This window comes from Macaca fascicularis, chromosome X (assembly GCF_037993035.2).
Source record: "Macaca fascicularis isolate 582-1 chromosome X, T2T-MFA8v1.1".
In the NCBI taxonomy this organism is placed as follows: domain Eukaryota; kingdom Metazoa; phylum Chordata; class Mammalia; order Primates; family Cercopithecidae; genus Macaca; species Macaca fascicularis.
In genome coordinates, this window is record NC_088395.1 from 48,349,259 (window position 1) to 48,376,370 (window position 27,112).

The 27,112-nt window shown below is 43.3% G+C and overlaps 1 protein-coding gene and 1 pseudogene across 5 annotated transcripts; both read right to left on the reverse strand.

Moving 5' to 3' along the window:
- Nucleotides 1–4,964: 4,964 nt before the first annotated feature.
- Nucleotides 4,965–5,265, reverse strand: LOC123571060 (protein S100-A11 pseudogene; annotated as a pseudogene).
- Nucleotides 5,266–15,997: 10,732 nt separating this feature from the next.
- Nucleotides 15,998–26,403, reverse strand: LOC102122019 (protein SSX5-like). Of its 5 annotated transcripts, XM_065538706.1 has the most exons (8): nucleotides 26,335–26,403; nucleotides 26,052–26,174; nucleotides 25,780–25,894; nucleotides 25,157–25,252; nucleotides 23,269–23,325; nucleotides 22,498–22,502; nucleotides 18,475–18,601; nucleotides 15,998–16,098 (listed from the first exon to the last, which is right to left on the reverse strand). In XM_065538706.1, exons 1-8 carry the CDS (start codon nucleotides 26,401–26,403, stop codon nucleotides 15,998–16,000), a joined length of 693 nt encoding a protein of 230 aa, XP_065394778.1. The 5 variants fall into 5 exon arrangements, with proteins under 5 accessions (XP_065394778.1, XP_065394779.1, XP_065394781.1 ...); XM_065538707.1 differs by lacking the exons at nucleotides 22,498–22,502; nucleotides 26,052–26,174 and adding an exon at nucleotides 16,874–16,943 and having other exon boundaries at nucleotides 15,998–16,106; nucleotides 18,475–18,620; nucleotides 23,277–23,325; XM_065538709.1 differs by lacking the exon at nucleotides 26,052–26,174.
- Nucleotides 26,404–27,112: the final 709 nt, after the last annotated feature.

Genomic DNA, 27,112 nt, shown 5'->3' on the forward strand with positions numbered 1-27,112 from the left:
AAAATTCATATCTCAATGATAAGCAAGTCTTACAGGTTGGAGCAAGTCACCTAGGCTAAACTCCCCTGGTGACAGGGAGACAGGGACATCATCTTCCTCGACATTCACATTTCAAAGAGATGGTTCCAAGGCCCTCAAAAAAGACATTCCTAGGGGACGGGTGTGGTGGCTCACGCCTGTAATCCCAACATTTTGGGAGGCTGAGGCTGGAGGATCACTTGCGGCCTGGAGTTCAAGTTCAAGACATTCCTGGGTTCTAGGGTGACCAGAGGCTTACAGATCAGAGGAAGAATTTACAAATACAAATTTTCTGAAGGAAATGCTCTAGGGAAAGGGAAATGGGGAAAGGTCTCTTCTTCCCTTTTGGCCACAGGAAAATCTCAATTTTATGTGTAGTTACCCTACAATTTCCCCTTTTTGTTATTCTTTTACAGTAACATTTTAATTTTCTAATTATCTCCACTGCTGTTTATATCTTTCTCTGGGTACTTTATAGCCACCTAGATATCCAACAAGTCCATAGTAAGATGCGCAGCAAAGCAATTATCAAGATTATAATAGGATAATTTTTTTTTTCGGGACAGAGTTTCTCTCTTGTTGCCCAGGCTGGAGTGCAATGGTGTGATCTCGGCTCACTGCAACCTCTGTCTCCTGAGTTCAAGCGATTTTCCTTCCTCAGCCTCCCAAGTAGCTAGGATTACAGGCATCCACCACGAGGCCCAACTAATTTTGTAGTTTTTGTAGAGATGGGGTTTCACCATGTTAGCCAGGCTGGACTTAACTCCTCACCCCAGGTGGTCCACCCACCTCGGCCTCCCAAAGTGTTAGGATTACAGACATGAGCCACCATGCCCAGTCTAGAATGAATTTTTAAATTCAGTGTAATACTCACCTTGTCAGGGGGCGGGGCAACCTTTAAACACATCATACTGGTTGATTGTGTCAAAGTCAAAATAAATTATAGAGACAAATCCCTAAATCAAATGCTCTATTCGGGAATCACAAAATTGCAATTCAGGGCATACACACGGACTAGGGTGTTCTTCAGTATGTGCCACAAACAAAGAGAAGTTGGAAGTTTTATTAGAAGGAAAAATGTTACATATTGTTTTGAAATGAGGCTCATTGGCCCTGGAGAAGCTGGTTCATTCTCACAATCAGCTTTCACATTCCCTCTTTCGATCAACATCTTTCTTTGAAAACCTCACTGATCAGCCATCTTAAAGTGAGGCTTCATTGTCACTCCATGCCAGGATGGACCTGGGCCGGTTGTCTTGGTCCCATGTCAAGGGAAAGGTAAGGGAATCAATGTCAGGGACATGGGCCACATTTGAGCCACAAAGAGGCCAGAAGGAAAAAAAAAATTCAGGCATGTTTGTCTGGAGTTCAGCATCAAGTTCCATCGTGTTAGTCCCATCTATATTAGCATTCATCCTAAAGCACTATGTCAACATTATCCTGTTGGGAGAACTGGCTGAACAAATATTAGACAGGCAACAAGAACAGAGCTCAGAGCTCATAATCCAAAAATAATTAGCCATCGTTTTATTTTATTTTATTTTGTTTTATTTTATTGTGATGGATTCTTGCTCTGTTGCCCAGGATGAAGTGCAGTGGCGTGATCCCGGTTCACTGCAACCTCCACCTCCTGGGTTCAAGAGAATCTCCTGCCTCCGCCTCTGGAGTAGCTGGGATTACAGGTGCCCACCACCACGCCGAGCTAATTTTTGTATTTTCAGTGGAGATGGGGTTTCACCATGTTGGCCAGGCTGGTCTTACACTCCTGACCTCAAGTGACTCACCTGCCTTGGCATCCCAAAGTGCTGGGATTACAGGCGTGAGCTACTGCACCCAGCTATAATTAGCAATAGTATAATAAATTTAGTTTGTACAATGGCTTTGAACCAAGATCCCAAGAGAAGTCAAAACACTATGGGGGAATTGAATGAGACCTCTTGCTGTCTTTGAGTAGCATTTTAGGACTGTGTTGAATTAAAGCAGAGTGCCAACTCTATAAAAGAGACCACTAGATGAATCAAAGTATTTGTGAGTTAGGTTCTGTCAAGTGCCTGTAATCCCAGCATTTTGGGAGGCCGAGGCTGGCAGATCACGAGGTCAGGAGATCGGGACCATCCTGGGTAACACAGTGAAATCCCACTTCTACTAAAATGCCACAAATTAGCTGGGGATGGTGTCACATGCCTGTAGTCCCAGCTACTCTTGAGGTTGAGGCAGGAGAATCACTTGAACCCGGGAAGCGGAGGTTGAAGTGAGCTGAGATCTTGCCACTGCACTCCAACCTTGGCGACAGAGTGAGACTATGTATCAAAAAAAAAAAAAAAATGCAGTTTTATCTTATTGTATTTGTAAACCAAAAATAGCATCCCAAGCACCTCTCCTCCCCTTAACCATCTGAATGGACTTCCTCTTCAGCCAGGGCTCTTTTAAAATTAACCTGAGAGACTGTTTTAGGCCATGACAGGATGTGTGGGTCAGACATGCCTCATTATACCACTCTGGCATCAACATTAACACAGACTTAAATCTCATAAGAAACATGTTATGACTTAGTCTCTCTGAAGCCTACACCCTGAAGGCTTCCTCTGCAAATAAGAACTTGGGTCACCACAATCCTCTGTCTTAACCCAGACATTCCTTTCTGTTGATCCAGGGCATTTTTGTTTGTTTGTTTTTGTTTTGAGGCAGAGTCTGGATCTGTTTAATGCAATGGCGCGTTCTCAGCTCACTGTAACCTCTGTTTTCCAGATTCAAGGAATTCTCCTGTCTCAGCCTCCCAAGTAGCTGCAATTACAGGTGCCCGCCACCACACCCAGCTATTTTTGTGTGTGTGTCTTTAGTAGAGACAGGGTTTCACCATGTTGGCCAGGCTGGTCTCGAACTCCTGACCTCAGGTGATTCACCACCTTCAGCCTCCCAAAGTGCTGGGATTACAGGCGTGAGCCACAATGCCCAGCCCATCCTTGGTTTTTAGATAAACCCAACCAATTGTCAACCACAAAATTTTTATATCTGCCTATAACTGGAAGCCCCTGCTTCGAGTTGTCCTGCCTTTCTGGACCAAACCAAAGTATTACTTAAATGTATTTGACTGAGTCTCCATAAAATCTATAAAACCAAGCTGCACCCCAACCACCTTGGGCAACTCAGGACCTCCTGAGGCCGTGTCATCAGTCCTGGTCACTCCTATTTGGCTCAGAATAAATCTCTTCAAATGTTTTCCAGAGTTTGACTTTTTTCATCAGGAGACATCAGGAACAGAGCAGTTTCTGTTTTTAGTAATTTTATGGGAAAAAGTTGGATCTAGTCTAGTCTATAGGTAGATAACAAGAACTTGGCTGGGCGCAGTGGCTCACGCCTGTTATCCCACCATTTTGGGTGGCTGAGGCAGGTGGATCATGAGGTCAAGAGATCGAGACCATCTTGTCCAACATGGTGAAACACCATCTCTACAAAAAACACAAAAATTAGCTGGACATGGTGGCATGAGTCTGTAGTCCCAGCTACTCGGACGGCTGAGGCAGGAGAATTGCTTGAACGCGGGAGGCGGAGGTTGCAGTGAGCCAAGATCTCGACACTGCACTCCTGCCTGGTGACAGAGCGAGACTCTGTCTCAAACAAACAAACAACAACAAAACAAAACAACAACAACAGCTAAAACAAGAACTCAAACAATGCACAGAGCTACAATCTCATACCTAGTCTATTAGAGCTTTTCTTCAGCAACATAATTTTTCTCTATATATTGATCACTTGGGAATCTCAGATTTAAAAACCTCTTGAGGATAGAAAGTGAAACCAAGGCCGACTTTAGATTTCACCTACATTCTTAAGGTTCCTGGGCCGCCAGAAAGTGACCGTTTTTATTTACCCACTGTAAAGCTAAAAGCACTTGAAGTCAAGCATTCCATGCATTTTGATGAAAGCCTTGGTAATATAACCAATTTTTTTTTTCTTTTTGAGACAGGGTCTTACTCTGTCACCCAGGCTGGTATGCAGTGGTGAGATCTCAGCTCACTGCAGCCTCCACCTCCTGGGTTCAAGCAATTCTCCTGCCTCAGCCTCCTGAGTAGCCAGGATTACAAATGTGTGCCGCCACTCAGTGCTACGTATTTTTGTATTTTTAGTAGAGATGTGGTTTCATCACGTTGGCCAGGCTGGTCTCAGACTCCTGACCACAGATGATCCATGCGCCTCAGCCTCCCAAAGTGCTGGGATTATAGGTGTGAGCCACCGTGCTCGGCCCTATAACCAATGTTTTTAATTGTATCCGACTATAAAGAGAGAGCAGATTTTTTTTTTTTTTCGTGTTTAAAAAAAAGTGGGCCGGTGCAATGACTCACACCTATAATCCCAGAAGGTTGGGAGAGCACTTGAGACCAGGAGTGCAAGATCAGCCTGGGCAACATAACTAGACCTCCATCTCTGAAAGAGAGAGAGAGAGAGAGAGAGAGAGAGAGAGAGAGAGAGAGAGAAAGAAAAAGAAAGAAAGAAAGAAAGAAAGAAAGAAAGAAAGAGAGAGAGAGAGAGAGAGAAAGAAAGAAAGAAAGAAAGAGAAAGAAAGAAAGAAAGAAAGAAAGAAAGAAAGAAAGAAAGAAAGAAAGAAAGAAAGAAAGAAAGAAAGAAAGAAAGAAAAGAGAAAAGTAAACTATGGTTTTATTACTGCTTGCATGAGGTGGTAGGTGTGCTTGAGAGAAGAGAAGAGAGGAAAGGAGGGGAGGAGAGGGGAGGGCAGGGGAGGCAGGAGAGGGGAGGGGGAGGAGGGGCAGGGGAAAGAGGGAGTGGGGAGCTGCAGGCAGGAGGGAATAGTCTTATTACTACCTGCAGGCAGGGCCTGCATGAGGTGCTGGGTGTGCTGGGCCCAGGGGATGTGTGGGTTGTGAGGAGACGGTGATGGTGAGGCTGGAAGAAAAGGGGGTGGCTTGGAAACCAGGCTCAAGGGATCCTCAGATCCACTTCTTGGAATGGGCAGCCTTGAGAAAAGAGTCACGGTAAGCCACAGTCATGCCATCCATCAGATGCAGAAATTCTTGGAAATCTACCTGCCCATCACTAGCGAGGTCCAGTTTCTTCATCATGTGGTCAAGGAGACTGGGGCCCTCTGGTTTTTCGTGAAGGCATCCAGTTCTCTATTGATGAAGTTTGGGAACTCCGTCTTGGAGTGCATGCTATTATAACCATCCTTTCCAGTCTATTTCTGGAAAACAGCAATCAGGGACTCTCTGTAGGGCTGGAGATTTTTGCCATGTTGGAGTTGAATGAGTCACCAAGAGCAGGTTTTTACTGGACCTGTGTAAATAACCATATTGCCATAAGAATATTTACAAGTAGTTTTCGAATTCTGGAAGAATGGAGCAGAAAGAGAAAGCAAACGTTTCCATCTTAGTTTACAAAAGTATACTTTACCAAATTGTTATAAACTATAGATAGTTTAACAGAGAAAATTTTCTCTTTGTTTCATTTTTTTGAGAAAGTGTTGTGCCCTGTTGCACAGGCTAGAGTGCAGTGGTGCAAACACGGCTCCCTGCAACCTCTGCCTCCTGGCTGAAGTGATCCTCCCACCTCGGCCTCCCAAGTAGCTGGGACCACAGGCGCACACCACCATGCCCAGCTAATTGGTTTTTTTTGTTTTGTTTTTTTTTTTTTTTTGAGACAGGCTTTTGCCATGTTGCCCAGACTGGTCTTGAACTCCTGGGCTCATGCAATCCTCCTGCCTTAGCTTCCAAAGTGAGTCACCACATCCCACCAGAAAATTTTATTAAATGTGGAAAACCAAACATTTAAGTAAAAAACAAAGCTTTTTTTCCCCTTAATTTCTTTTAGAAACCAGGTCTCCTATGTTGCCCAGGTTTGTCTTGAAGTCCTGCGCTCAATGGATCCTCCTGTCTCAGCCCGAGAATGCTGGGATTACAGGTGTGAACCACTGTGCCAAGCCCAAGAATAAATAAAGTTTTAAATAGAGGTCAAAAAACATTATCAGTTATTTAGCCTCACGTAATTTTGTTCTGCTTGATCTTGATGATCAGTTGCATGAAACCATCAGTTTTCATTAGAGTTTTGAAAAATAATTTATTTAGTTCATTGATCTGAAAGTTATTACAAATCTATATTCAATAGTACTTGTTAAAATCTTTTTTTATGAATCTGATTCTGGATGCCTTTAGAGAAGAATCAGCACTGTAGATGATAAAGCTTAGAATAGTAATGATTAAGATCTGATGAAAGGTCCACAACTGAGAAAAAAATCAGTTATTTCTATTATATAGAACATTTTAAGATAACAACCAGAATCATGACTGATAGCGTCACACCAGGGCCATCAGAACTCTATAAAATTTATATGATCTTCAGAACATTAATATCAATAACATATCTATATAAATGTAGATAGCAATTAGTGTTTTTTTTATTTGACATTGCTTTTCATATAATCTAACATATCAAATAAGCCTAATGAGAGACACATTCTTTGAGGCTCTCCAGGGGCCTCACTGGTAAAACTCAAAGTCAATTTCAGGTTAAAAAGATTTAAATTAGAATATGATTAGTCTGTTCAACAGCAATAGATAAATTAAAAAAGAATTGGATTTTGGGGAAGTTTGTCAAAGATGTTAAAAGGCTCAAAACACTTGTTCAAAACAGGATCACGGGTCACTGTGGAAATAAGTCACTCATTTAACCAGAATGATAGTCAACAGACTTCACATGCAATACGGAAAGTTAACATGGACTTAAACACTTAACCCTTTCAAAGCTCAGTTTTCCTAAGCAAAAAGAAACCTAATTAGTAGGCTAGGCGCGTTGGCTCATGCCTGGAATCCCAGCACTTTGGGAGGCCGAGGCAGACGGATCACCAGGCCAGAAGTTCAAGACCAAGCTGAGCAACATGGCAAAACCCCTTCTCTACTAAAAGGACAAAACATTAGCTGGGCGTAGTGTCCCGCGCCTGTGGTCCTAGCTATTGGAGGCACAAGAATTGCTTGAACCCGGGAGACAGAGGTTGCAGTGAGCTGAGATCCTGCCCATTGCACTCTAACGTAGGCAAAACTCCAACAAAAGCAAAACAAAACCCTAGGATCAACAGAAAGGAATGCCTGGGATAAGATAAAGGATTGTGTTGACCCAAGTTCATATTTGCAGAGAAAGCCTTCTGGTACTAGGCTTCAGAGAGAATAGGTTGTAACATGTTTCTTACTAGACTGAAAGTCTGTGTTGATGTTGATGACAGAGGTATAATGAGGCAAGTCCGACCCCCACTTCCTGTCATGACCTGAAACAGTCTCTCAGGTTAAATTTTAAAAGAGCCGTGGCTGAGGAAGAAGTCAATTCAGATGGTTGGGGGGTGGCGGGGGTTAGGATTTTATTTTTGATTTACAAGTCCTATGAAAGTGCATAAATTTTAAGGAACAAGTGTCGGGCCTGATGTATGGACCCCAAAAAGAGTTCTCCAAACTGTCCAATGCCATAACCAGAGACATTTGAACGACAAATCAGGATGAGAAGTTGATGTTTCCACACTGTAGACAGCTTTTCCCAAGACGTCAGAATAAGTCTTCACATCATAATGAGACTCTTACCCCCTAAATGTCTATACGTTTCACTTGACAGAACCTGATCCCCAAATGCTTTGATTCCCCTAGTGGTCCATTTTATAGAGTTGGCACTCTGCTTTAATTCAACTCAGTCCTAAAATGCTACTCAAAGACTACAAGAGGTCTCATTCAATTCCCCCATAGGTTTTTGATTTGTTTAGCTGGTGGCCCTTAGGCTTGAGATTTGGTTCAAAACCATTGTACAAACTAAATTTATTATACTATTGCTAATTATAGCTGGGTGCGGTGGCTCACGCCTGTAATCCCAGCACTTTGGGATGCCAAGGAGGGCAGATCACTTGTGGTCATGAGTTCTAGACCAGCCTGGCCAACATGGTGAAACCCCGTCTCTACCGAAAATACAAAAATTAGCTCGGCGTGGTGGTGAGCACCTGTAATCCCAGGTACTCAGGAGGCTGAGGCAGGAGAATTGCTTGAATCAGAGACATGTAGGTTGCAGTGAGTCGGGATCAGGCCACTGTACTTCATCCTGGGCAATAGAGCAAGAATCCATTGCAATAAAATAAAATAAAATAAAATAAAATAAAATAAAATAAAATAAAACAAAACAAAATAAAATAATAAAACAATTGCTAATTATTTTTGGATTATGATCTCTGAGCTCTGTTCTTGTTGCCTGTCTAATATTTGTTAAGCCAGTTCTCCCAACAGGATAATGTTGGCCTAGTGCTTCAAGATGATTGCTAATACAGATGGTACTAACACAATGAAACTTGATGCTGAACTCCAGACAAAGCTGCCTGAATTTTTTTTTTTCCTTCTGGCCTTTTTGTGGCTCAAATGTGGCCCATGTCCCTGATATCGACTCCCTTACCTTTCCCTTGACGTAGGACAAAGACAACCGGCCCAGGTCCATCCTGGCATGGAGTGACAATGAAGCCTCACTTTAAGATGGCTGATCAGTGAGGTTTTCAAAGAAAGATGTTGATCGAAAGAGGGAATGTGAAGGCTGATTGTGAGGATGAACCAGCTTCTCCAGGGCCAATGAGCCTCATTTCAAAACAATATGTAACATTTTTCTTTCTAATAAAACTTCCAACATCTCTTTGTTCGTTGTACATGCTGAAGACCACCCTAGTCCGTGTGTATGTCCTGAATTGCAATTTTGTGATTCCTGAATAGAGCATTTGATTTAGGGATTTGTCTCTATAATTTATTTTGACTTTGACACAAATAACCAGTATGATGTGTTGAATGGTCACCCGGCCCCCTGACAAGGTAAGTATTATACTGAATTTAAAAACTCATTCTAGACCAGGCACGGTGGCTCATGTTTGTAATCCTAACACTTTGGGAGGCCGAGGTGGGTGGATCACCTGGGGTGAGGAGTTCAAGTCCAGCCTAGCTAACATGGTGAAACCCCATCTCCACAAAAAATACAAAATTAGCTGGGCCTGGTGGTGCAAGCCTGTAATCCCAGTTACTTGGGAGGCTGAGGCAGGAGAAATTGCTCGAACTCAGGAGACAGAGGTTGCAGTGAGCCGAGATCACACCATTGCACTCCAGCCTGGGCAACAAGAATGAAACTCTGTCTCGGAAAAAAAAAATTACTCTATTATAATCTTGATAATTGCTTTGCTGTGCATCTTACTATGGACTTGTTGGATATCTAGGTGGCTATAAAGTACCCAGAGAAAGATATAAACAGCAGTGGAGATAATTAGAAAATTAAAATGTTACTGTAAAAGAATAACAAAAGGGGGAAATTGTAAGGGTAACTAAACACAAAATTGATTTTTTTCCCGTCGTCAAAAGGGTAAGAAGAGACCTTTCCCCTTTTCACTTTCCTTAGAGCATTTCCTTGAGAAAATTTCTATTTGTAAGCCTCTGTTCACCCTATAACCCAGGAATGTCTTGAACTTGAACTCCAGGCCTCAAGTGATCCTCCAGCCTCAGCCTCCTCACCCGGCCCCCAGGAAGGTCTTTCTTGAGGGCCTTGGAGCCATCTCTTTGAAATGTGAACATTGAGGAAGATGATGTCATTGTCTCCCTGTCACTAGGGGAGTTTAGCCTAAGTGACTTGCTCCAAGCTGTAAGCACCTGCTTGTCACAGAGATATGAGTTTTATTTTTCTTTCAGATAAGGGCAGTTAACTAGCACAGATTCGTACTCCAATTACTTGGTGAACTTAGGACTTGCCTGGGAGTATTTAGTTTTCATCCTTGGCTGCTACTGTATAATCAGGCCAGTGAGCCACATACCTGAAATTTCTGGTTTCTGCTGCAACTTTTCTTTGTTTGTTTGTTTTTGAGAGGAAGTCTCCCTCTGCTGCCCAGGCTGGAGTGCAGTGGTGCGATCTCGGCTCATTGCAGCCTCTGCCGCCCAGGGTCCAGCGATTCTCCTTCCTCAGTCTCCTGAGTAGCTAGAATTACATGCATGGGGCACCATGCTAGGCTAAATTAGGATTTTTAGTAGAGATGGGGTTTTACCATGCTCACCAGGCTAATCTTGAACTCCTGACCTCATGATCCACCTTCCTTGGCCTCCCAAAGTGCTAGGATTACAGGCTTGACCCACCACACCTGGCCTCTATGACCACTTTTGGATTGTAGGAAACACTACACTCCAAACTGTGTGATCTGGCTTCCAGATCTGGCTTCCAAGACAGCTGCCAAAGGGGAAGGTGATGCAGTCTAGAAGTGTGGGGGAGTTCGTGCCTGTGGGGTAAATTTTGACCAATTGGAAAAAGAACCAGGAGTGAGAGCCAGGTACCTAAATTCCCTCTCCTCTCCTCTCCCCATGCACTGGTCCAAGCATAATTTCTCAGTATAGTCTGTCTAGAGGTGTCCTGTATGGCCCAAAGCCTGTTTCTTTGGGAACCTGAGCTAAAGTAATGGGAATCCACACACTCGAAGACAGTGTTAAGTGTTGCGAAGGACCCAGATACCGGCAGAGGAAAATTACCCCAATAAGGAAAAGGACAATTTGGGGATCTGGAACAGAGGGAAGGACTAGAAAAAAAACAGTCGTAGAATAGCTTATGGGTAATATTTTTGGAGAAAAAGGCAGTTCTGGTGATTTTTGCAGTGAACTGCCCAGCTCCATAAAATATATACTTCCTTTCTTTCCATCAGTCTCCCCTATGAAATCTTCCATAAATTATCCTTTTATCACTATCTATTGCCTGTGAAGTGAATTTTCCTTTTTTCTTTTTCTTTTTTATTTAGAGGTAAAGCTGTCACCCGGGCTGGAGTGCAGCAGCGCAATCTCGACTCACTGCAGTCTCTGCCTCCCAAGTTCAAGTAATCCTGCCACCTCTGCTGCCCTAGTAGATGGGACTACAGGCCCGCGCCACCAATGCCTGTCTAATTAATTTTATTTTATTCATTTATTTTTTTTTATTTTGTATTTTTAGTAGAGATGGGGTTTCACCATCTGGGCCAGGCTGGTCTTGAACTCCTGATCTCAGGTGGTCCATGCACCACGGCCTACCAAAGTGCTGGAATTAGAGCTGTGAGCCACCACACCCAGCCTGTCAGTTTTCTTTTGGAGAATAAAACAGATTAAGTCTTGTGCCAAAATGCAGGGACGCCGCATTCAGAGAGGTAACAATATATTATATACAATAATAGATAGGTTTTGTACATACCAATAATAACCATTTAGAAAACCAAATTGAAAAAAATTACACTTATATAGTGACAAAAATACATAAAATATCTAAAACCAGATGATTGGAGCAAGACGGCAGGTAGATCCCGTGCCCCACTCAACATTCCATTGCACTGGGAAGAAAACGTTTTCAAGGGTCAATTCTTAACAGTAGAGGAAAATAGGAAAACGTGTCAGTGGTCCACCAGAAATATTGAGGCATTCTTGGGAGATAGAGTAGATGGGATCAGACTGATAGAGAAACCCAAGGAGAACAGACCACAGCTCAAATCACTGTAGGCAAGAGATGCTGTTTGTTTTTTGAGACAGAAACTTACTCTGTCACCCAGGGTGGAGTTCAGTGGTGTGATCTCGGCTCATTGCACCCTCTGTCTCCTGGGTTCAAGGGATTCTCCTGCCTCAGACCCTGCAGTAACTGGGATTCACAGGTGCCCACCACCAAGGTTGGCTAATTTTTGTATTTTTAGTAGAGATAGGGTTTCGCCATGTAGGCCAGGCTGATCTCGAACTCCTGACCACAAGTGATCTGCTTGCCTTGGCCTCGCAAAGTGCTGGGATTACAGTGTCAGTCACTGTGCCCAGCCAGGAGATGCTCTTTGTAACAAAGCCTATGAAAAACTCTAAACCCAGAATCAAAATTACACGGTGCAGGAAAGGACCTTAGGATAATCATCAGGTAGGTGAATTTAAAAGTTCATTTAAAACAACTGAATCACTAGATTCCCCTCCAACACCACACTCAGATTGGCTGGCAGTAGCCACTTTTGCCTCTAAGATGAAACTCTGCTAATTGTTCATTAAAGAAAGTGAAGACCTGGCCAGGTGGCTCACATTTGTCATCCCAGCACTTTGGGAGGCTGAGGCAGGAGGATTACCTGATGCCAGGAGATCCAGACCAGCCTGGGAAATATAGTGGATCCCATCTCTACAAAAAAAAAATACAAAAATTAGCTGGGTGTGGTGGCGTTTCTCTGTAGTTCCAGCTAGTTGGGAAGCTAAAGTGGGAGAATCCCTTGAGCCTGGGAGATCGAGGCTGCAGTGAGCTGTACTTGCATCACTGTACTCCAGCCTGGGTGACAGAGTGTGATCTTGTCTTAAAAAAACACAAAAAAGTAAGGTATCAGGACTTGGTGTATCTTCAGCACTTCACAGTAACAATGAAGGAGAGAAACACATTTGTGGAGAGGGGACTATGTTCACTCATTATCTACACATGATAGACTGATAGTCAGGAGCTTTATATACCCAACGAGCCTAAGGAAAAATGTTCCCTGTCATGACTCAGAATCTTCCAGCCACCCTTCCTTGCACCTGTCTGGAGGGCTGGGGGACACAACTTATGGATCTCATCATCTCAAGGAGAAAGAAATATCAAATCCTTCAGTATCTCTTTTGGGGTACACTCTCCTCTGTCTCCATGGAGGATAAGGCACTCAATATCTAGTAGCCGAATGTTGCATTTGTGTAATACAGAACTATCTGGGATAAAATAGAATTTGTTTCCTCTGAGACACAGGTAGAGGTATGTCCACACTGACCTGGGTGGCAGCCACCTCCTCCTGCAGTGCCAGGCAGGGCATGCTCACAGATCTGGGGAACCTCTGCTGCTCCTGGAGCCCAACCTCCTTCCTGGCACCCTGTCCCTCTGGTGGTTGTGACAGCTCACACTTTGCCTTGGGTCTCCCCTGCTTCTTTGCCTGCCCTTCTTCTGCCCACACTGCATATCTGTCTCCCACTGTCCCAACTATGACCATGATTACCTCCCCCTCCCTGCATTCTGTCTCTCCTAGGGCTCCTTGTCTGGGGTAAATGAACCCACAGCCTTTACATGGTAATTGGAAACAGAACCCAGGGCCTGTTCAATTCTCCCTCCCTCCACCACACTCAACTGTCCTCCTTAATGTTTCTGACGTTGGTGAGCTCCAAACTCAGCTCCTCCTGCACCTGCCAGCTGTAGGACCTGTGATAAGACACCTACCTTCTGCCTGGGACTCTGTCTCTCATCTATCATATAGGCATAATGATGATAGTGTCCTCCTTCCAAGGCTGGGGAGGACCAGGAGGCCAAGGTGATGGGCCACAAGCAGTAAAAACAGTTCCAATCCTGCCTCCACCTGGGGCTGGTGTTTCAAGCCCCTTGCGTGTGAATGGAGCTTTGATGCCTCCATTCACACACAATGATTTGTTCTAAAATAGACTCCCCTCTGCCCTTCCCTTCCCCACATCTGTTTCCCCTCTGCACCATATAACGGTAACTGTGAGAAAGAACTGTCCCATTCCAAATCATCGTCCCCACCCCAGCCCCCAGGCCCTTGGTTGGTGAGACCCTTGATGGGCAGTCTCATGCTTCTGTCCAGGGGACTTTCCCACCGTTGCTCCCCTGCATGGAGACTAAGTGGACTCTTCTATTCCCTGTCCATCACAGGGTCTACCGTGCACACATCTTCCTCATTCCTCCACGTTCCCCAGATGACGATTTCATCTGTGTCTCCTCCCACATACTCCCAAATGGACTGTCTCAGACCTAGAACTTGAAAATCGTTCAGAGAGCAAAGGCCAAGATGCCCAACCACCTGCTGCAGAATCCTGCTCCAGGACTGAAGTGTATGGTCTCTATCAAAATAAAAACTGGAGGCCAGGCGCAGAGGCTCACACCTGAATCCTAGCACTTTAGGAGGCCAAGGTGGGAGGATCGCTTGAGCCCAGAAGTTCAAGATGGCATTGAGCTATGACCATGCCACTGCACTCCAGCCTGGACAGAGAAAGACCCCGTCTCTAGAAACAAACAAACAAACAAAACCAACAGACAAAACCAACAACTGGAAACATCCTCCTCTAGAATGGTGGTCAGGAACATCTGTCTGCCTTGTTCCCTGATGTCTCTCCAGCACCTAGAACAGCGCTCAGCACAAGGATGCACTCATTAGGGTTTTGTTGAATAAATGACTCCTTTGACGCAGCAATTGCACTTCTAGGAGTCTTTCCTAAAGAAATATTCACACACGTGCACAGAGCTGCGTGTACAATAATGAGAGGAGCAAACAACTGGGGAACGTTTGCAAAGTTTTATTAACTGTCAGTGACCGATACAAGGGAATAGGATGAGGGGAGTACATGCTGAACAGGAAACAGAATGAGGGGGGCTTGACCAGGATGCATGGCAACGGGGAAAAGCAGATGGGAGATGCTTATAGTGGTTCTTGGTGTGTGGGGGTGTGTGTGTGTGGTGTGTAAATGCAGATGAAAAATTTGAAGTTAAACACTCACACCTGCCCTCAGTAGTCACATCTGGGGAGAGAAGAGGGTAGTGCTGTTCTATGCAGAGAATACCTGACTATACTTGTTTTCTGAGGTAGGTGCATGGATACACAAACCGAAATACGCATTTAGTAAGTCTTCCTCATCAATAAAATTACTAATGTCTAACAGAATGGCACACTGTAAGAAAATACAACAGAAACGCTAACATCGAAGTCTTGGCACACTAAGAAAAACGACGGTCAACTTTTCACTGTTGTGAACACTTGCTTTCACTTCCTATACACCTGATGACGAGGGGTCCGCAGCCATGTCCATGATCTTGAAAGGTCACCACGTTCTGCTTCTCATCATGGGCATGTGTCATATCCCTGAGGCTGAGGCAAAAAGAGAGAAGGAAGGTAACTGGCAGTGAGTTCCCACTGCCCAATAACTCAATCTCAACTCTTCCTGACCTGCAGACCCTGCACACTCTGATTCTGCCCTACCTCAGGACTTACACATGCCTTCCATGGTTCCTCGAAGTGAACTATCTGCTCATGCCACAGTACCTTCCTCGCCTGGGTTATCAATTCCTAGGTTAGAGGAAGGTGTGGCCCACATATCAGGGCTGACCTGGGATTTGGGAACCCACAGCATCCTACGTAGGAAGGATCCCTGGATATACAGGGCAGGGAGTAGAAAGAGCATGGGAAGGCCGGGCACAGTGGCTCACGCTTGTAAACCCAGCATTTTGAGAGGCTGAGGCATGCGGATCACGAGGTCAGGAGTTCAAGAACAGCCTTACTAACATGGTGAAACCCCGTCTCTACTAAAAACACAAAAATTTGCCAGGTGTGGTGTTGCACATCTGTAATCCCAGCTACTCAGGAGGCTGAAGAAGGAGGGAGGTAGAGGTTGCAGTGAGCCAAGATCACGCCAGTACACTCCAGCCTAGGTGACAGAGCAAGACTCCCTCTCAAAACAAAAGAGAAAGAGAAAGAAAGAAAGAAAGAAAGAAAGAAAGAAAGAAAGAAAGAAAGAAAGAAAGAAAGAAAGAGAAAGAAAGAAAGAAAGAAAGAAAGAAAGAAAGAAAGAAAGAAAGAAAGGAAAGAAAGAAAAGAAAGAAAGAAAAGAAAGAAAGAAAAGAAAGAAAGAAAGGAAAGAAAGAAAGAAAGAAAGAGAAAGAAAGAAAGAGAAAGAAAGAAAGAAAGAAAGAAAGAAAGAAAGAAAGAAAGAAAGAAAGAAAAGAAAGAAAAGAAAAAGAAAAGAAAGAAAGGAAAGAAAGAAAGAAAGAAAGAAAGAAAGAAAGAAAGAAAGAAAGAAAGAAAGAAAGAAAGAAAGAGAAAGAAAGAGCGAGCATGGGAAATCTCATCATTCAGCCTCAATGCTGTACCCTAGAAAATTACGAGAAGGGAATGATTTGGGGAACAAGTGACAAGATGGGATACCGGTACCGTAACAGAACAGCACATCTGCAGGGATGTGGGGGATGAGCTGAAGGTTCACTTACGGAGTTACTCGTCATCTTCCTCAGGGTCGCTGATCTCTTCATAAATCACCAACTGCTTTCTCTCACACAGTCTGTGGATCCAGGCATGTTTCCCCCTTTTGGGTCCTACGATGGGGAACAGTTGGAAGATGAGGGTTGGGTAGATTGGAGAGTGTTAGGCTCTGTTTTCTAAAAAAAGGAGATGCCACCCCCCGCACCAACTGCCCATGGGCCTTCTTCATCCAGTTTTTCACATCATCTGGCTTAGAGTCTGAAATCTTAGACCCACACCAATATAGGCCAAATGCCAATTAAAGTTTTAGCTTCTGGTTCCTTCTGTTGTCAGGTTTAGATTCCCAACCTCTTCACTTACAGGAACATTCATGGATACCTCCTTTCATGCTGCACATATTTGTTAAGGGCACACAGGCAGACCTTGTTTTATGGCACCTCATTTTCATACTGCTTCACAGATACCACAATATTTTTTTGGAGATTCTCACCAATTTTATACTTTTCCATTACTATTATATCTGTTATGGTGATCTGTCATCAGTGAGTTTTGAGGTTATTATTGCAAAGGTTTTTGTTGCTTTTTAGTCTTTTAAAATAATTTTTGTTTTTTATTTTGTGGGTCCACAGTAGGTGTATATACTTATGGGGTATGTAAGATGCTTTGACACAGGCATGCCATGAGTAATAATCACATCATGGAAAATAGGGTCTCCATGCCCTCAAACATTTATCCTTGTGTTACAAACAATCCGTTTACACTCTTTTAGTTTTTTTTTAAAATGTACCATTAAGTTATCATTGACTATAATCACCCTGTTCTATGTAATTGCTTTGGGGGTACCAGGAACTGCACCCATAGAAGATGACAAACTTAATTGACCAATGTTGTGTGGTCTGACTGCTCCACCGATGAGCTGTTCCCCATCTCTCCTCCTTCTCTCGGGCCTCCCTATTTCCTGAGACACAGCAACACTGAAATTAGGACAATGAACAACCCTACAATGGCTGCTAAGTGTTCAAATGAAAGGAAGAGTCACATGTCTCTCACTTTAAATCAGAAGCTAGAAATGGCTAAGCTGAGTGAGGAAGGCATGCTGAAAGCCAAGACAGGCTGAAAACTCGGCCTCTTGTACCAAACAGACAAGCTGTGAGTGCAAATGAAAAGTTCTTGAAGGAAATAATAGTATATAATGCAAAGGAAAAGTATTAGTATTATAACTAATACTCCAGTAAACACACGAATAAGAAAGCAAAACTGCGTTACTGCTGAAATAGAGGAAGTTTGAGTGGTCAGGATAGAACATGAAACCAGCCACAACATTCCCTTAAGCCAAAGTCTAATTCAGAGCAACACCCAAACTCTCTTCCAGTCCATGAAAGCTGAGAGAGGTGAAGAAGCTGCAGAAGAAACGTGTGAAGCTAGCAGAGGTTGGTTCATGAGGTTTAAGGAAAGAAGCTGTCTCCATAACATAAAAGTGCAAGGTGTAGCAGCAAACCCTGATGGAGAAGCTGCAGCAACTTATCCAGAAGATCTAGCTAAGATCACTGATGGAGGTGGCTCCACTAAACAACAGATTTTCAATGTAGATAAAATAGCCTTCTATTGGAAGGAGATGCCATCTAAAACTTTCACAGCTAGAGAGGATTCACTCCAACTTTGAAGGAAGTTCTAATGTGGGTAAAAGCTATCCAATAGCATCACATACTACAGAGATATGCTTCATGAAAGGGAGAGCTAATCGATGTGGCAAGTTTCATTGTTGTGTTCAAGAACCTGCCACAGCCACTCCACCCTTCAGCAACCACCACCTTGATCAGCCAGCAGCCATCAACACTGAGACAAGACCCTCCACCAGCAAAAAGAGCATGACTCCCTGAAAGCTCAGAAGATTGTTAGCATTTTTAATAATGAATTATTTTAAAATTAAGGTATGTACCTTTTTTACACATAACGCTTGCACACTTAGTACACTACAGTGTAGTGTAAACATAATGTTTTTATGCACTGCAAAACCAAACAAAAAAAAATGTGTGTGACTCTCTTTGTTGCAGTGGTCCGGAACCGAACATGCAATATCTCTGAAGTACACCTGTATTGGGTATCAGGCATTGAGCTGAGTAAGATATGATCCCGGGTTATCACAGACAGAATTGCTTGAGCACATTTCATGTCATCAGGCTTCTAGATTTAATTTAATGCCTCCAAACAATTTATGAACTACGATTCTTTATTTCCATCTTATGGACTAGGAATCTGGAATTGAGAAAATTTGGAAGACTTGCCCCAAGTCACGTGGTTTTTTATATGGATGACAACTCCAGTCTGTGTCTCTGGAAGTCATGTCTAGCATCTCATCTGGAGCTGGGTGAGCTCCTCAGCCCAGCCTGGACCCAGGCTTGTCTGGGATCCATGCCACACACCCAGTCCCCACACCTGAACATAGCCAGGGAAGCCAGAGGGGTTGTTCCCGAACTGTTTCCTCTTACCAGATCTCTTGTTAGTCTTCTCAGAGGTATTTGCTTTCCCTGGGGGGCACAGCTGTTTCCCATCATTTTTTGGACCCGATGTTTCTGACACTCCCTTCAAATCATTTCCTTCTTCTGCTTGTGCTGGCTTCTTGGGTATGATTTTTATAATATGAAGGTCACAGATAAACAGTATCAGTCACATTTCTATAGTGCTTTTGAGCTTACACAGCGTCTTCACATGCATTATCTTAATCAATGTTCTCAAAAACGCTGGGAGAGTTACACATGCCTAAATTAGGAGAAACTTGGCAAGTTAGAAGCAAAAGGATTGGCCTGAATGGATGGGGTCGCCCGGGCTAGAATGGTTATCCTCACACTCTTTTAAGACTGATACTCTTGCGAACAGTAAAAATCTCCATGTAATTGAGAGTTTGGTATACAAAAGATCTGGAGAAAAATGGCATTCTTAGAATTCACAAGGTCTACAAAAGGAAGAGCTTCTATAAAGTACAAGGCATCCCATATAAGCTTGTAGACAGCTCCTGGGAGAGTAAATGTAAAAACATAGGGAGGCTACAAAACACTGCTGGGAAAGATGGAGTAGAGAGATGAGTACAGGGAAGGGAGAGGTAAAGAAATGGTTTGTTGAAATTAATGCAGGCAGCAAAGAAAGCAGATATGACATACCACCCTACAAAGGCACCAACATTGAATGTGGAATTAAGTGAGGTGGTACTCATAACAATTCTGGTTGCATTGGGATGTGTCACTGACCAACAATGTTAAACTACCTTTTTTTTAAATTAATTAATTTATTTATTAATTAATTAATTTATTATTATACTTTAAGTTCTAGGGTACATGTGCATAAGTGCAGGTTTGTTACATATGTATACTTGTGCCATGTTGGTGTGCTGCACCCATCAACTCGTCAGCACCCATCAACTCGTCATTTACATCAGGTATAACTCCCAATGCAATCCCTCCCCCCTCCCCCCTCCCCATGATAGGCCCCGGTGTGTGATGTTCCCCTTCCTGAGTCCAAGTGATCTCATTGTTCCGTTCCCACCTATGGTGAGAACATGCGGTGTTTGGTTTTCTGTTCTTGTGATAGTTTGCTAAGAATGATGGTTTCCAGCTGCATCCATGTCCCTACAAAGGACACAAACTCATCCTTTTTGATGGCTGCATAGTATTCCATGGTATATATGTGCCACATTTTCTTAATCTAGTCTGTCACTGATGGACATTTGGGTTGATTCCAAGTCTTTGCTATTGTGAATAGTGCCGCAATAAACATACGCGTGCATGTGTCTTTATAGCAGCATGATTTATAATCCTTTGGGTATATACCCAGTAATGGGATGGCTGGGTCATATGGTACATCTAGTTCTAGATCCTTGAGGAATCGCCATACTGTTTTCCATAATGGTTGAACTAGTTTACAATCCCACCAACAGTGTAAAAGTGTTCCTATTTCTCCACATCCTCTCCAGCACCTGTTGTTTCCTGACTTTTTAATGATCGCCATTCTAACTGGTGTGAGATGGTATCTCATTGTGGTTTTGATTTGCATTTCTCTGATGGCCAGTGATGATGAGCATTTTTTCATGTGTCTGTTGGCTGTATGAATGTCTTCTTTTGAGAAATGTCTGTTCATATCCTTTGCCCACTTTTTGATGGGGTTGTTTGTTTTTTTCTTGTAAATTTGTTTGAGTTCTTTGTAGGTTCTGGATATTAGCCCTTTGTCAGATGAGTAGATTGCAAAAATTTTCTCCCATTCTGTAGGTTGCCTGTTCACTCTGATGGTAGTTTCTTTTGCTGTGCAGAAGCTCTTTAGTTTAATGAGATCCCATTTGTCAATTTTGGCTTTTGCTGCCGTTGCTTTTGGTGTTTTAGACATGAAGTCTTTGCCCATGCCTATGTCCTGAATGGTACTACCTAGGTTTTCTTCTAGGATTTTTATGGTATGAGGTCTAACATTTAAGTCTCTAATCCATCTTGAATTAATTTTCGTATAAGGAGTAAGGAAAGGATCCAGTTTCAGCTTTCTACTTATGGCTAGCCAATTTTCCCAGCACCATTTATTAAATAGGGAATCCTTTCCCCATTTCTTGTTTCTCTCAGGTTTGTCAAAGATCAGATGGCTGTAGATGTGTGGTATTATTTCTGAGGACTCTGTTCTGTTCCATTGGTCTATATCTCTGTTTTGGTACCAGTACCATGCTGTTTTGGTTACTGTAGCCTTGTAGTATAGTTTGAAGTCAGGTAGCGTGATGCCTCCAGCTTTGTTCTTTTGACTTAGGATTGTCTGGAAGATGCGGGCTCTTTTTTGGTTCCATATGAACTTTAAAGCAGTTTTTTCCAATTCTGTGAAGAAAGTCATTGGTAGCTTGATGGGGATGGCATTGAATCTATAAATTACCTTGGGCAGTATGGCCATTTTCACGATATTGATTCTTCCTATCCATGAGCATGGTATGTTCTTCCATTTGTTTGTGTCCTCTTTTATTTCACTGAGCAGTGGTTTGTAGTTCTCCTTGAAGAGGTCCTTTACATCCCTTGTAAGTTGGATTCCTAGGTATTTTATTCTCTTTGAAGCAATTGTGAATGGAAGTTCATTCCTGATTTGGCTCTCTGTTTGTCTGTTACTGGTGTATAAGAATGCTTGTGATTTTTGCACATTAATTTTGTATCCTGAGACTTTGCTGAAGTTGCTTATCAGCTTAAGGAGATTTTGGGCTGAGAGAATGGGGTTTTCTAAATATACAATCATGTCATCTGCAAACAGGGACAGTTTGACTTCTTCTTTTCCTAACTGAATACCCTTGATTTCTTTCTCTTGCCTAATTGCCCTAGCCAGAACTTCCAACACTATGTTGAATAGGAGTGGTGAGAGAGGGCATCCCTGTCTTGTGCCAGTTTTCAAAGGGAATTTTTCCAGTTTTTGCCCATTCAGTATGATATTGGCTGTGGGTTTGTCATAAATAGCTCTTATTATTTTGAGGTACGTTCCATCAATACCGAATTTATGGAGCGTTTTTAGCATGAAGGGCTGTTGAATTTTGTCAAAAGCCTTTTCTGCATCTATTGAGATAATCATGTGGTTCTTGTCTTTGGTTCTGTTTATATGCTGGATTATGTTTATTGATTTGCGAATGTTGAACCAGCCTTGCATCCCAGGGATGAAGCCCACTTGATCATGGTGGATAAGCTTTTTGATGTGCTGCTGAATCCGGTTTGCCAGAATTTTATTGAGGATTTTTGCATCGATGTTCATCAGGGATATTGGTCTAAAATTCTCTTTTTTTGTTGTGTCTCTGCCAGGCTTTGGTATCAGGATGATGTTGGCCTCATAAAATGAGTTAGGGAGGATTCCCTCTTTTTCTACTGATTGGAATAGTTTCAGAAGGAATGGTACCAGCTCCTCCTTGTACCTCTGGTAGAATTCAGCTGTGAATCCATCTGGTCCTGGACTTTTTTTGGTTGGTAGGCTATTAATAATTTTTTTTTTTTTTTTTTTGAGACACAGTCTTACTCTCTTGCCAGGCTGGAGTGCACTAGCGCCATCTTGGGCTCACTGAAACATCCAACCCTGCATTCAAGCAATTATCCTCCCTCAGCCTCCAGAGTATCTGGGACTACAGACAGGCGCTACCACGCCCTGCTACATTTTGTGTTTTTACTAGAGATGAGGTTTCACCATGTTGGCCAGGATGGTCTCGATCACTTGACCTCGTGAACTGCCTGCCTCGGCCTCCTAAAGTGCTGAGATTACATTCGTGAGCCACCGCGCCCAGTCCTTAAGCTACTTGTTATTCTGCTCCCTCACTTATGAAATAGAGAACAATACATGTAAAATAGGCTAAGGGAAAGTCCTCTCTGAGATGTACACACTGTTTAAATGTAGTAATAATAGCAATTAACACCTTTCTGGAGGAATGTGATCCTCCACATTCCTTTACCCTCTAAACCAGAGTTGAATCTGCACTTGTGGGATCACTCATTCAAGGGCCTCTGAGGGATCCCCTGGGCTGGGACTGGGGCTTCCCGGATGCCCCAGGTGCAGACAGGGCCCTCAAAGAGCTCACATAGGGAAGGATCAACAGTCAAAGGGACTCTTAGGCCATGTGAGTGGCCCCAGTTACAGAGCAGAGGTCAGCTGGTCCTTCCTGTTGCGAGAATGAGTGTCTAAACAGAAGCACCAGCAGGCCCTATGGGGTAAAGCCCTAGTGAGCAACATCTAAATCTCATAAACAAATGCAAACGTGAATGAGCTTTAAATGGCTTGGAGCACTGAATTAGACTACCACTGCCACTGCGCCTCAGGAACATTCTTTAACATCTCTGTACCCCGATAGCCTCATTTTATTATTATGTTGCTGATAACTATGATCTGTAACATGAACTATGATTCTTTACTTCCAATGCATGGACCAGGAATCTGGAGCTCAGAGAACTTAGAAGATTTGCGCCAATTCACATGGCTATTATATGGATGACAATCGAAGTGCGTGACTCTTTATTATTTGGAGATAATAATAGAAACAATGTCATAGAGGTCTCCTTAAAGATTAAATAAATTAATCTATGTGAACTGCTTAAAATAGTATCTGGCATCACTATGAAAACAAAAGAAGTATTAAGGATCACAACTCTTAGTATTATCAAGCTGTCGATGCTACATCAGGTGTTGTGATAGACATGGGGAGGAGGAGGCAGTGAGGGCATTTTTTACATTCTCCCACTGTTACCAGTGTTCACATCCGTGAAGGGACAAAGGTTCTCTGGTCCTTTAGATTTGAGAGATACTCACCTTCGGGAAGATTCCCTGGAGCATGCTGAAAGTTGAAAGCTGAGGACGTTCAACTGAAAGAGAATACATCAGAATTTTTCTTTGTTGGTAAAGATTTCCAAACTCTACAGAGATTTCTGTCACATCAGGGTATTTTGCAGTGGAGGGTTATGAGTCCACTCATTACTGAGGAGTTATTTGAGATTTGCTTCTGAATTATGTTTAGTCATGGTTGATGCATTTATCTGTGGCATCAATTCAGAATTATCCATTTCATTTTTTTATCACGTGGGAACTAAACCCCACCACAGTCTCATCTTATTCCATTATATATATTTTACTTTTTCCCAAACAAATAAATTGATTGGTTGGGAACTTGAACTGTATCCACTTAAGATGTACAACAACTAAAAATCACTGTACACTTCAAATGGGTGAATCTTATGGTAAGTCAGTTAAGCTGTTAAATGTGTGATGAACCATGGATGATTTAGTCCAGTGGCTCTGAAATATTTTCAGTATAAAGACACTCCTTTAATGTCAAAAACTTGGCAGATACTCAAGCACTGGATTTTCAGATCTCTTATAGTGATTGTGGGGGATTGTAGAATCTGGCCTGTGTAGATGGGGAGTAATAGGTCTATTGGAGGCAGTTTGGACATTCTGACCTTGTCTTATAATTGTAGCAAGTAACCACATATGTCCCCTTAATAGTCCTGAAATGCACAAAGATCTCTATGCAAGAACCTGTCTTTTTTCACCCTATGTTATCTCTGCTCACTGAGAAGTGGGAAAGCTCTCTGTGTGTTGGATGAGGGATCACTCTTTCAAACTCTCTTCCAAGCTCACCATGGAGAATTAGGGTTGTTTGGGAATGAGAAGACTGTTTGGTTTTGATAAAATACAGAAAAACAGCGATCTTTATTACATAGTGTGTTCATCACCCTCACTCCTAAGATACCTATCCAATCTACATGCTGTTAATGAAGCAAACTCTGGAAGTTTTTGGCAGATCTACAGTTTTAACATTTTCTTTCTTTTTTTTTTTTTTTTTTTTTTCACTTGTAACATTTTCTTAACTGCCCTTTCATTCATTAACAGTGCTTAGGAAGAACAACATGTCCTTTAAAAAGGAAATATTTGAAACACACAGAAAAATATAGGAAATAATATTGAGTCCAGTCGGATCTCAACATTATCCCACAGATATATTAGGTCTGATTTATTTATTCAAAATATTAGAAATACTACAAACAGGCCAGGCGTGGTAGCTCATACTCGTAATCCCAGCACTTTGGGAGGCTGAGGCGGGTGGATCGCCTGAGGTCAGGAAGTTAGACCAGCCTGGCCAACAAGGTGAAACCCCATCTCCACCAAAAATAAAAAAAATTAGCTGGGTATGGGGGCGGGTGCCTGTAACCCAAGCTACTCGGGAGGCCGAGGCAGGAGAATCACTTGAATCCGGGAGGTGAAATTTGGAGTGAGCTGAGATTGCTTTATTGCACTCCAGCCTGGGCGACAAGAGCGAACCTCCATCTCAAAAACAAACAAAACACACTATCAACAAGTCACGACTGAAGCTGTCTGTGCAGCGCTCACCAATCCCTGCCCTCCCTCCCTCCTCCACTTACAGTCAGTCACCTTAATTTGATGGCTTTTTATTCACATTCATGTTTGTATACATTTACCATTTACTTATTATCCACAAAAATATATATTCTTATTTTACATGTTTTAAAATTTTATATGAATGGCCTCTATAGTTAACTTTCTGCATGCGATTTTTTTTTCACTCAGCACTTGTGTGTGTGAGGGAACAAATGCCTGAGGATCTTTCCCAGGTCGCTGAGCTGAAAAGCAGTTGGGCTTCAGGAGACCCTTTCCAGCCCCTTCCCATCTACTCACCCTGATTCCCACGGTTACAGTCATTATCAGAATCATTCCTCTGGAAGTCTGTGGCCCGTTTATTATGCATGAAAGGTGGGAGGGTGACCCTGAAACCTAGAAAGAAGCCAAATGTTTATTACTTAAGGGACAAGCTTAGGCCTGGTATGGTGGTTCATGTCTGTAGTACCAGCACTTTGGGAGGCTGAGGCAGGAGGATTGCTTGAGGCCAGGAATTCAAGGCTGCAGTGAGCTATGATAGCACTACTGCACTCTAGCCTAGGTGACAGAGTGAGACTCTGACTCAAAAAGAGAGAGAGAGACAAGCTGAGAGAAGGTAGGCTGGGTGTGTCTGGGGTGGGGGTTGGGGGTTTCCAGGATGCCACAGAGACAGTTGGGCTCATCAGAAAAGATGCCTATGGGAGAGAAACATGCAGGATCCAGATATGAGCTCCACTGTGGCCAGTTCCTGCCCTCAGCCCTGACAGGATACGGAAGAGCAGAACACCTAGAAGCTGCCTTGTGATTTTTCCCTGCACAAAAGGAAAATGTGGGGTACTTTCTGCAGCCTAAGAAGTAGCCGAAGCAGGAAAAGGGATGCTCATGTGTCCCTAGTCTTATCTGTACCTAGAACTTTCTGTTACCTAGTTTAGTCATGGCCTCATACTTTCTCTTCATATACACATAGATGATTTTCTGCGAGTATTTCATCTTTTCCCACTCTTTCTTAGAGAAGCATTTGGCAATATCATCAAAAGCCTAGAAAAAAAAAAGAAAAATAAATTTTGGCTGTGACTCAGCTAGGCATGTCTGCCATTCAACTGGAGCCGCTTCCTGTGTGCTGGATCTGGGAAGTGGGGATGATAATCCGTCCTGGTTGATGCCATGGCTAACTGAGACAACATCAGAGACCTACCCTAGCTTCTCCCCTGCCACACAGTAGGGCTTTAATACTGCTGGCTGGCTCTTGTCCCACCTTGTAGAATGGAGTGAGAGTCACCAAATGTAGTGCAAGGTCACAGACTTGTCTCCAGGGATGCTAGGTGATGACAGAGCAAAGGTGGAAGGCTCCCAAGGGTCCAGATCTCCCCCAAGACCCTGCTCCTGGTCCCCAGTATCTCTGTCCTTCCCTCCTCAGAAACCTGCTCACCCCACACTGTCCCCTGGGCCACTACTGTACCCTCTCCAGGTCACCTCACCTTTTGTATCTTCTCTGGTATTTGAGCACCAACATTAGGTCTCCTTTCAAAGGCGTCATCGCTGTTCATGGCACTGGGAGTAGTCTGACCTGCAAGAGAAACTGCCTGAGACTTTCCAGGTGCAAGACCTTTGGTCCTGTGGAGGGAGAAATCAGTGACGGCTGGCCACACTCAGTCACCTGGAATCAGGTGCTGCATTTCTCCATCAGGGGCTTATCTGTCCCTGAGTAAGGATATGGGGAGAAATCAGATGACAACAGGGAACCAGCGATCTCTGGGAGAAGTATTGATTGGGGATAGCAGGTTTCCTTAGGGCAAAGCAGCCTTGAGTCTTTGAGAGGGGTTTAGCTAATGTTGTCAGTACTTTCCCTGGGGCTAGGCTTACCTAGACCCTTCTTGGGGAGGCAGGGATGTGACTGTGTAATTGTATTGAGTAGGGGCGTTCTGACACCCACACTGAATAAATAAAGGAAGGGAAGTAAGTCCCAGAGATAACATGGTCTCTCTGGTGATGGATCTGATCAGGCAGAGGGATAGGGGGTTCTGTTCTGTTGAAGAGAAATGAGCATCATTAATATGAACTGGTTCAGAGGTTATTACTGGGTGATTTGTAAATTATTAGAAGGAAGAGAGCTAGAACTTCTGAGACTACAAGAGCCCACCAACACTTAGAGAGAATGTGGGGCGTTTCAAGATGCAGCACTCAGCCAGGGGCAGTGGCTCACGCCTGTAATCCCATCTCATTGGGAGACCGAGGCATGCAGATCGCTTCAGCCCG